The following is a 10028-nucleotide window of genomic DNA, read 5'->3' as shown; positions in this document are numbered from 1 at the left end:
CCGTGGTCCGTTGACGGTGTTTTACTCTGCGATTCTATTGGCTTGCATATTTTGTCGGGGAACAGTATTAGCGGTAACACACAATATGGTGAGCGTCGTTAACACGTCGTGCTAACCCCCAACCCCCCCAAAAAAATCCTCGGCTGTTGCAGTCGAGGTATCTTTTTGGGAAATGTAAACAGTAATCCGTATGTATAGAATTTAGTAGACTCGTACTGTAACATTCAATGTAAAAACCGAAAGTCGACACCGAGTTAGGTCTCAAATTTGTGTGGAGTTTAGGTTAACGTTAAAGTTTAACACCGTCGGCACTTTCGAATATTTGTTGCTTGTGGTTCTCTTCACTAAATATCAAACCGTGGCGTATTTTAAAAGACCATTTAAAATCTATCGATGTATTTACCAGCTGAGCATTAACGTAATTAAACAAATTTAGGACTAAATTCACCTGCCCCCCCGTCAGCATAGTTCTTTCACAAACAGCTGTTCTTTTTGCCACTAAAGGTTCTACAGGTGCTTCTTTAGCTACCATAACTTCCGCTTTACTTTTCAGCGTCATCTCTCACGCTGATAGGTTCCACATATTGTGCCAACCAAGCTCCCACTTTATATTTCAGCGTCTTATTCCATCAACATATTAACTCTGATTGTAAGCATATTTTTACTAGTTTTACCTAAAAATTCATACAATAAAATGTCCCAGTGAGGATGAGCCTTCATGATTATTTTCTTGATCATGAATGCCCATGTAGCAAGTAACCAACATGTCCTCCGAGGAGAAGACTTGGCAGATCTCATCTTCATCTGTTCCTCCCCATCCTCCCCCACCATCCTCTCATTTTGTCGGGAAACGTAATGACATCATCAGGCGTGGCCGTGTGACCAAGCTGGTGAATGGATGTCGGGATATCCTTGTAGTTTATCACCACGGGGAGTTCCATGCCATGGACATGCGCTGTTACCGTAAGAGTCCTTCAGTTGAATACAATATCTTTGTCATCCAGCATTACTTCATCTTCAGGCCACTTCTTTCACAAGCATAGGTTCCTTTTCCATCTTTCACCAAAATAATTGCCTCTTGTGCCAGCATATCTCCCTCTGCATCTTGTGGCGCCTTCTTTGCTATCTCTTCGTAAAGCATTGTAAAGAATTGTTTACTGTGATAAATTAATGAAGGAAAAAAGCAAACTAACATATTACTTTGACGGCAACAGATGCTGGCGGTGCTTTGGAACTTGGAGATATTGAGGTGAACTTTCTAGCGCCTGCATATTCTATTATCAATATGACATCTCAGCTTTGTGTCGATCTTACTAATCCATCAGGAATTCAATGGCCGCGTGTGCATCGTCTGTCCATGGCACAAGTACAAGATCACACTGGTGGAAGGCGAGGGGCTGTACCAAGCCGTGGATAACCCCACCGTCAAACCTCTGATAACTCACTGGCGGTCCAAAGGTGTCAAACAGAGGGTCCACAAAGTTACTGTAGTGAATGAGGACATATACGTCACACTGAATGACTCCAGAGAGACCATTGAGTCCGATTACTACCAAACTGACAGATACAGGTCCAATTTACGGATCCAAAAAGTCAGCTGACAAGAGAATATGTCATGTTTTGTATGTACTGTACAATATGTCTCTTTGCTGTATTATGAGAGACACTATGTTTTATTCTTGTGGTCAAATCATTATTTTATGAGTACAGTGGATACATACAGTATACATGTAGTGGACCATCACTGTTTGTGGGGATAGGAACTGGGTTGGCTTACAAATTGTGAAAATCTTACAACTGATGCCTGTTGAATTGAAGAAAAAAATACTAATAAGCTAATAATCATTCAATATGCATTTCCAGGAAAAATGGGGGGTGGGGGAGGGGGAGAAAAAAAACATCCACCAAATCATGTATACGTGGGCCTCCACTGGAACTTAAATGTTTTGGTTACAAGAAACCTCTGTGGAAAGGAGGAACTATATTTTTAGGTATACTGTAAATTCTTCAATCAGCCATTAAATGAATGAACAAGTAACTCCAAATATTTTAAGTAAATCCATTCATCCAATTCTCTACACAGAGTATGCTATTTAGGGTTGCATAGTGCCGGAGCCCATCCCAGATAGATGACTTGGAGAAAAGGTGCCCTTCACCCTAAAATGGTTGTCAGGCAATTGCAGAGCACACAAAATGAAGACAATCATTCAGACCGTCACCAGTGCCTGCACCGAAGTCAGGTGAATGTGCCACTACAACATCAGTATCTATTTGGAATAAATTAAAACCCAACAAATAAATAGTAGTAAATAGTTTGTAAAATATTTGAATAAGAAATGCAATAACTGATGACAAAAATATATTTCCTATAATTATATATGTTCAGTATAGTTGAAAATATTCCACAGTTTAAATGAATAATGGACAGTTGAATCAATTACTGTATATTCAATTAGCTTTATTTACATTTAGCACATTCATTCATGTAAATGAATACACTAGAGTAATTAGATTGCCATTGCATAAATAGTTCATGTTTATTATTTAAGGTCAATGTAAATTTATGACTATGCAACACTACTTGTTTGTTTATTGAACAAACGAAACACACAACACAACAACAAATTGACAAAAGTGAAGGCAAGCAAAAATTGTAAAAAGGAAAAGAAAAAACAGTCATCACAATTCTATGTTCAAATGAGTAGGAAAAAGGAAGAAACGTATCTAGTCCTACCCCTTGTTATACTTAATGGGCATCCTTTTAAATTATTTCACATTTTAATGAATTTCAATCATACTTTAATGAGTGAGTTTTCTGTATTTAACTGGCTTTATTTTAATGTTCGCACGAAGAACGCCCCGATTGTCAATGTTTTATGTTGTGTGTTATGTTGCATTATTTTGTTCAATGTTCTGTAAAGCGCTTTGTTACAGATGCAGCTGTTTTCAAAGTGCTATATAAATAAAGCTTTATTGTATGCCATTGTTGTTCTACTTATTCCTTTCATAACTTTGCTCCTGTGAATTGGGAATTTCTCCATTGCGAGACTAATAAAGGTCTTCTTACTTACATATACTGTAGATGAATACAGTAAATTGCATTGAATAATTAGAACTAGCCACTCCAAACGGCTGCATGCGACAGGGGGCAGCAGTGCACCATTTTAATCTAAAAGAAGAGAGAAAGAGAAGCGGTCAAACGTCATCACCTGCGACAAAGAGTTAATAATATTACATTGCTTCACTGTCACACATTTCTTGATTTGATCAAATTGATTTTAGCGCCGATATTTTGCCCAATTGGAGTTTTTTATTCGTCGGTTTCTGTGTTTTTAGAAAATGTGAACGATAAAAGAGGATAAAACTTGCAAGTGATCCGTCGTGATGGCATCAGGTTGGTTTTGGTTGGCTTTTCGTGTAGAAATAAATAATGCATCTTTTTCAACTTATACATTTCTTTTTTCCGCAGAGGAGGAAATCAGCCTGTTGGTCATCGTCGTGGACGTTAACCCTATTTGGTGGGGCCAGCAAGCCCAGCGTGAGCCGGAGGTACGTGAATGAGGAAACCAAACAGTAATCCTAATGCTATCCCTCATAAACTGTTTGTTCTGTGGCCCCTAGTTCACGCTGTCCAAATGTATGGACGCTGTTATGGTGATGGCTAATTCTCACGTGGCCATGAGCAGGAATAACAAGCTAGCCGTCATCGCCAGCCACTGCCAAGACAGGTTTTACGCCATTCGTCTCTCTCTCTCTCTCTCCCTGTCTGTCTGTGTCTATGTCTATCTCTACGGCTGGTGTCAAACTCGAGGCCCGGGGGCCAAATCTTGCATGCCATATCGTTTTATATGCCTCACGAAAGCAAATCAAGCATGTCAACTTCTATGATGCTTGATAAAAATCACCAAAATTTCAAATTATCCGACGTAATATGAAATGATTTTTTTACAGTAACTTTAAAAGTTCAACAAACTATTGATTTGACTTGACTGAAAAACTAGTTATCCATCAACTTGTAATGCACTGTATGTGTTATACTATGAGGAGGGGGTTAAACATTGATATGTTTTGACAGTCTTAACGACCCTAAGGGAAACCGATATTGAAATGTGGCCTGCAACAAAAATGAATTTGACATCCCTAATTTAATGTATCAACATTTCTTGATTTGATCGAAATTGCTTGTGTATGAAGAGACTCAATGTCATGCTTTTCATTTCAGTCACTTCCTGTATCCCAGTCAAAGTCACCCAGACGGCAACGGCACCCCAGACGATGCATGCTCTAGCGGCGATGGCAAGTATGAGCTGCTGTCTATCGCCAACGGCATCATTGCTGACCGGATCAGAAACTTGATGTCCAACAGTAGGTTGACGCCACTACTTAATAATGATGACACAATGGACACAGAATGTAGTGTACTTCCAATTTAAATACAACTGAACTGTATTGCATCACAGTTTGATGATCATATTGAGGATTCGCTTTGAAAAGGGGGTACTGGGGGGCTTTAATGATTAAAGCATATTTTCAATGTGTTCACTTTGCAGTTGAAGTGACAGGAGGTTCCACAGACACTTTGCTCGCTGGATCCCTCGCCAAAGCTCTCTGCTGTATCCTTCCCCAACAATCTGCATCTTTGTTGTTTGGACTATACGACACTAGACAAATAACTCAATATATATATTCACAACTACATATTGCACAGAATATATTTCATCATTTTCGACAAACTATGAAACACTACAAATGGATTACAATATACATATACATTGTAACATATAAAAGCAATTAGAAATTATTGATGAAACCATACCGTAAAATAATATTTTGGGGAAAAAATAGATTGCAAAACAGACCATTAGAAATTACATGACAAAATGTAAGACAATATCAATGAAATAATACAGTTTAAATAAAAGGAGAGGAACAAACTTTGACAATGATTCAACAGTGATATAAATATATAATACAAAATAAAAACACAGGGGGATACATAATCCCCTTTCATATTTTTCAGCAATTAATCTCTTAATTATTTCAAATCAGATATTAACAGAGTCTCAAAGGAACTTGAAGGTACTTCCATGACTATTTTAGTCATAAATTGTCTTTCATGTGTAATTTTTTTTCCCTTTTTGTCAGTGGGACAGGAGGTAAAATCGCGAATTTTGGTAAGCTTTTGCATGTGTGTGAATGATGTATTGTGGTGAAATCAGTCTTGTAATATGTATGCATTGGAATTTCAATCGAATAAATGGGCTTGATTAGGTGATAAAGGCAGCAGACGACTGCGCCCTGCAGTACATGAACTTCATGAATGTGATCTTCGCCGCCCAGAAGCAGGTCAGGATTCATTTGTTGCCAATTTGAACACAGTCATTCATCCTCTTACTATGTTTTTATTAACATTTGTCAAATTCTTTGTTTTCAAAACAGAGCATCCTGATAGATGCGTGCGTGCTGGAGTCGGACTCAGGGCTGCTACAGCAAGTAATTATTGCCCTATGAGCTCTTTTTACACACTCACGCCCTACTTAGTGATACATCTTCACTAGAGATGAAAAGATCATGGTCGCTGTGAATACTGTAGTCATGATAAATAATTATGAAATAGTAATACTAGCTGCTGTTTAAAAGTTTGACGAAAGGGAGAGTCCTGATTATTGATGATACTAGTGTAGCCTATACTACCGGAGACAAATTCCTTGTGTGTTCTACATACTTGGCCAATTAAGATGATTCTGATTGAAAAGCCAGTTGTCCTTGCTTCTTTCTGAACCGACAGGCTTGCGATATAACGGGAGGCTTGTACCTGAAAATTCCCCAGAAGGCGGCTATGGCTCAGTACCTGCTGGTGACCGCCGCCACTCTTTTCACGTCTATAGGTAATGTATATCAAGGGGCTATAAAAGTTTGTGTGACTTTACGGCACAGTGGGTGTTCCTGCCAGACGGCGAGCAACGTTCACAGCTGTTGCTGCCGCCGCCGGCCCACGTTGACTACAGGGCGGCGTGCTTCTGCCACCGCAACCTCATCCAGATTGGTTACGTCTGCTCCGTTTGCCTCTCCAGTAAGTGCTAAAGTCTGAATATCTAATTTGTGGTTTAAGCAAACAAGCTGTAAAATTATGAGAATATTTTTTTTAATCAGGGAAAAAAGTTGGAATAGTACCACAACAGCAATTTTATCTGATGAAAAAAAAGGTTTGCTATGATTTTTAAAAAGTCTTGACAATTATAATTTTTTTCCAGGAAAAAGGCCTAAAATTAGAGATTTTTTTTTCTTCAGACAAATTATTTTTTGCTCAAGATCAAAGTTCTAATATAATATATATATATATATATATATATATATATATATATATAATGAGAAGAGGCACAATTTCCTAATTTCTGGTATGAGTTCCAATTGGTAGGCTAACGCATAGCGAAAACATTTATAGCATCAAACTCTTTGAAATATACTCGCCATCTGCTGGAATGGATGTCATGTTCCCATAAATGACACATTTTCAATCCTCTAAACCGCAGCTTCTTCAAATAAACAGAAATTCGAATCCCTCCCGATCTTTCCATCAGACATGTCTCAGGTGTTGGGAACACCTGATGCATGTGGCGGGCCGTGCATTTCAACCGTAGGCCTTCCAATGACGTCACATACAGTACATTAACACAATATAGGCTCGTCAAACAGCACTTAAATTCAGGAGCATTTAAAACCATCAAGTATGCATTCACAATTAAGAGCAGGAAGTCTGAGACTCGTGATCTGATTGGCTATTGCAACCTGACTGTGCCCGTTCACTTACAGCGCAAAGGGGCCTGCTCCGTTTAATCTGAAGGCCCCGTGCAAGTTTAATTTACCTGGCAACACAAGGTAGCTGAAATATGATTGGTTAAAAAACTCTACCATAATAAATACTTTTTTTATCGAGTGGCTTTCAATGTTAATTAAGATAACTTTTTGTTCTTTAAAATAACATTGAAAGCCAAGCGACCAAGTGGAAATAATATGACGTAAAGAATACAGAGAATAATTTTGTTTACATATTTATGAAAATAAAATAACAAATTTATTATTCTCAGAAAAGTCAATTTAATAAATTGACTTTTCTGAGAATGTTTAGGCCAGCAGAGAAAGCCTTGCTGGCCCTGACGGAACGCTACTGGGTGTTGCCATAGATATGGTCCATGAAGTTGTATTAAAAATTTGTTTTTCATTTTATACAGTCAAGTTTCAAAGAAAAATATCAGTAATTAATCTCAATTTTATAATTGTTACTTCTTTCTCCACCACAGTATTCTGCAACTTCAGCCCTATCTGTACTACCTGCGAGTGAGTTTAAAAAAAGTATTTTTAATCACATTTATATTTAAACATTACATTTTGTGTTGAATAATTGTTTGTGTTTTGTAGGACGGCTTTCAAAATCCAGCTCCCACAAATGGTCAAAGGCAAAAAGAAGAAATTCAAAGCATCGTGATCATTTTTTTCTATTACCTCAGCAGCCGAATTAATGAATATTGTATATGATCAATCCGTTACAATTTGTAATTTTGAATCCTGTTTATCCAGTGATGAATATTTTTTCAAATGTAGAAACTAAAAAAAAAAAAACTAAAAAAAAACACTGTCTGAATTTGAAAAGGTCTTTATTTACATGAAGATCAAGAGGCTCAACGTGGAGGCATGGGGACGATCTTACATCTGGCAAGAAAACATGCATAATGATGTGTGGCCAATCATATTGTAAATACACCGTGCTATGAACTCACCCCATCAGACCCTGGCCAGACCACCGCTGCGGAGTCAAGCTCATGTGGGTTTTCTGATCTCCGCGCACCACTGTTACGCGCAGCGGCTTCTGAGAAAAACAAAATAAAACAGTATTGCTGCACTTATTGCAGGTTATGGGGCAAGTCTTTAGGGTGTGTGTGTGGGGCGCGGGGGGTGGTTATGGGTGGCTTGATGTAAGAATTTTGAATTTGATGCGGCAAGGGATCGGGAGCCCAAGGAAGGGAACTAATGCAGCCAGAGAGTTATACATGGACACGATTTTAGATTGGAAGAACAGAAGGAGGGATTTGTCAACAGTGAATTGGTTAGATGTGTTTTCACTGTGGTTGATGAGTTTGCCAATAGTGGAAAAAGAGCTTTTTGGTGGTTGGAGCCCATGTGGATGGGTTTTCACAAATCTCTGGACATCAACTGTTCCAAGGAGCTAAAGATTGATCCAAGTGCTTGTAATGTTAAATCTACAAAGAGTGTCACAAAAGAAAGAAAAGATGATGCAGATTATTTCAATTTTGAAGTAGAAGCAATGATATAATGTGCACGCACACACTGAAAACTACTACAAATTAGCGTGCAGTTAGTTTGTAAAATTTCCCCAAATATTCAACTGTTACACTGATAATTGATTGTAAATACATTATTTTGTCATGAAAATCAGATTTTCATGGTTGCTTTTGGTATTTTATAGAGGAAAAGTATTGTTAGTGGCCTTGTCACATTCAGGCAAGCCATCTTCGCATCTTGACATATTAAGACACGTTGAAGCGTCCATCTGGAGCCTTACCCCTTCACTGTGCTGCACTACAGAGGAAATGTTGTGGAGGTTCTGGAAGTTGCCAGTATTCACTGAACCAAACTCAATGACTTCATCTCCCACTTTGAGGCCCTTTTGCAAGAAAGGAAAGCAAAAAGTCAAGAAAGGCTCTCAAACACCGCCGCCAAAGTGTCCCCCATCACTCACGGCTGCGGAGGCGGGAGAACCCTGCATGACTGCATCCACCCGCGCAAAAGCGGCCGGGAGCGTGTCCTGCTGTTCCATGGCCTCTTCGAGAGCTTCCGTCCGGTCGTGTAGGTGCTTGGCTTTCTCCCGAGCGTGCAGCCTGTGCAAGGCATCTTCGATCTCCGCCATGATGGCCTTGTGGTCGTTCTGCAGGCCTGCCACGGCAAACGGTGAGAGACGTCCATTACTGTAGAGTTTGAGACGTACACATTGATTTACAAGGCAGATAAAAATGGTCACGACTGGAGAAGGTCCGACTTGTGTCAGATGTATTAAAAGGATGAGTCGTTTTACTTCGTTCAGCTTGATGATACACCTTTATTTCTTTACAGTTGTAAGGCAATTAGGAATGTTAGTGTTTCTGTATTTTTGGGGGGAATTCGTATATTTTTGGCTAATAGTTTCCTGTACTTTGGTAAAATGTCTCAAATGTTGAACATTTTTCTTGCTAACTTTGTATTTTTACCCCATGAATGTAGTACTTGTCTAATATTAGTTCTTTAAAATATTCAATTGAGAGGCTTGATTTAGTTGCGTTTAATGCCGTATACAGTGAGTTGACGTCACGTCATCGTGTAGAAAACGCCAGAAATAAAAACCGCTAAGTTACTTACATGAAATGTTGTGTCTGGCGGTTCTTATTTGGTACAAGTTGACGTCAGCTCTCGGGTAGCCTTCTGCGTCCACCAAGGGACCATCAAGTCCGACCCCTTGCTATAAAAACAAAAAGTCCAGCAAAGATACAACCACTTCGCAATATCGGCGACAAACTGATGGTAATATTCCGGCAACTTACATCTTCCAGGACGTCGTAGTAAGCTTTAATCTGCTCTTCGATGTCATCTTTCTTTTTAATAAGGTTTTTAACATCATCCATGGAGGTTTCTCGACAAATTTCGTTTGTCATCTTCATTGCGACTTCCTTGTTGTGCAGCACAATCGTGTCCGGGCAGATTTTGTAATTCAGGTGGAACGGTCTTGTGTCACGCAGGGAAACCTGTGCGTTACGCCGCATTGTGTCCGGGTAGATTTAAAACTCGAGGCGGAAACGTCAAAGAGTGTGTACTGACTGAGTGGGGCTTGTGACGTCAGTAAAGATTAAATTTGTAATGAGTCGGACAAATGAGTATTTTAGAAGAAAAAATGGGCTGAAGTTTGTGTTCCGTTTAGTGCTTGGGCCGAAAACAGCGCTTTCTGTTCACGGTGTTATATAATCAGCCGCTGTGTCATT

General features: G+C 39.1%; 3 protein-coding genes across 7 annotated transcripts; 2 read left to right on the top strand and 1 right to left on the bottom strand.

The window, feature by feature from the left end:
- The first annotated feature begins 49 nt into the window (after positions 1-49).
- LOC127602030 (Rieske domain-containing protein-like) lies at positions 50-1885 on the top strand. 3 transcript variants are annotated; one of them, XM_052067847.1, is made up of 5 exons: positions 50-151; positions 575-650; positions 740-963; positions 1215-1249; positions 1326-1885. In XM_052067847.1, the coding sequence occupies exons 3-5, from the start codon at positions 765-767 to the stop codon at positions 1599-1601; spliced, it is 510 nt and encodes a 169-aa protein (XP_051923807.1). In that variant the 5' UTR covers positions 50-151; positions 575-650; positions 740-764; the 3' UTR covers positions 1602-1885. The 3 variants fall into 3 exon arrangements, with proteins under 3 accessions (XP_051923807.1, XP_051923805.1, XP_051923806.1); XM_052067845.1 differs by having other exon boundaries at positions 554-650; XM_052067846.1 differs by lacking the exon at positions 575-650 and having other exon boundaries at positions 50-152.
- Positions 1886-3166: 1281 nt separating this feature from the next.
- On the top strand, positions 3167-7904 carry gtf2h3 (general transcription factor IIH, polypeptide 3). 3 transcript variants are annotated; one of them, XM_052067841.1, is made up of 13 exons: positions 3170-3394; positions 3470-3549; positions 3622-3728; positions 4223-4365; positions 4551-4613; positions 5050-5079; positions 5146-5174; positions 5272-5346; positions 5440-5493; positions 5789-5857; positions 5938-6073; positions 7302-7338; positions 7420-7904. In XM_052067841.1, exons 1-13 carry the CDS (start codon positions 3385-3387, stop codon positions 7484-7486), a joined length of 900 nt encoding a protein of 299 aa, XP_051923801.1. In that variant the 5' UTR covers positions 3170-3384; the 3' UTR covers positions 7487-7904. The 3 variants fall into 3 exon arrangements, 2 of the variants coding, with proteins under 2 accessions (XP_051923800.1, XP_051923801.1); XR_007962690.1 differs by having other exon boundaries at positions 3167-3394; positions 5050-5174; positions 5761-5857; XM_052067840.1 differs by having other exon boundaries at positions 3169-3394; positions 5050-5174.
- On the bottom strand, positions 7639-9827 carry psmd9 (proteasome 26S subunit, non-ATPase 9). Its single transcript, XM_052067842.1, has 6 exons — positions 9594-9827; positions 9412-9511; positions 8759-8952; positions 8582-8683; positions 7779-7867; positions 7639-7710 (listed from the first exon to the last, which is right to left on the bottom strand). The coding sequence occupies exons 1-6, from the start codon at positions 9810-9812 to the stop codon at positions 7680-7682; spliced, it is 735 nt and encodes a 244-aa protein (XP_051923802.1). The 5' UTR covers positions 9813-9827; the 3' UTR covers positions 7639-7679.
- Positions 9828-10028: the final 201 nt, after the last annotated feature.

The sequence above is a fragment of the Hippocampus zosterae genome, chromosome 6 (genome assembly GCF_025434085.1).
Source record: "Hippocampus zosterae strain Florida chromosome 6, ASM2543408v3, whole genome shotgun sequence".
Classification (NCBI taxonomy): Eukaryota; Metazoa; Chordata; class Actinopteri; order Syngnathiformes; family Syngnathidae; genus Hippocampus; species Hippocampus zosterae.
This window is presented reverse-complemented; position numbering and strand designations above follow the sequence as displayed.

Coding starts and splice junctions, on each gene's coding strand:
- LOC127602030 (XM_052067847.1), top strand. CDS start 765: ATGTCCTCCGAGGAGAAGACTTGGCAGATCTCATCTTCATCTGTTCCT. Junction 964..1,214: donor CATGGACATGCGCTGTTACC/GTAAGAGTCCTT, acceptor TGACGGCAACAG/ATGCTGGCGGTGCTTTGGAA. Junction 1,250..1,325: donor TGGAACTTGGAGATATTGAG/GTGAACTTTCTA, acceptor CTAATCCATCAG/GAATTCAATGGCCGCGTGTG.
- gtf2h3 (XM_052067840.1), top strand. Junction 3,550..3,621: donor AAGCCCAGCGTGAGCCGGAG/GTACGTGAATGA, acceptor TGTGGCCCCTAG/TTCACGCTGTCCAAATGTAT. Junction 3,729..4,222: donor GCCAGCCACTGCCAAGACAG/GTTTTACGCCAT, acceptor TTTTCATTTCAG/TCACTTCCTGTATCCCAGTC.
- psmd9 (XM_052067842.1), bottom strand. CDS start 9,812: ATGCGGCGTAACGCACAGGTTTCCCTGCGTGACACAAGACCGTTCCAC. Junction 8,953..9,411: donor CGCCAGACACAACATTTCAT/GTAAGTAACTTA, acceptor TTGCCGTGGCAG/GCCTGCAGAACGACCACAAG. Junction 7,711..7,778: donor TCTGGCCAGGGTCTGATGGG/GTGAGTTCATAG, acceptor TTTTCTTGCCAG/ATGTAAGATCGTCCCCATGC.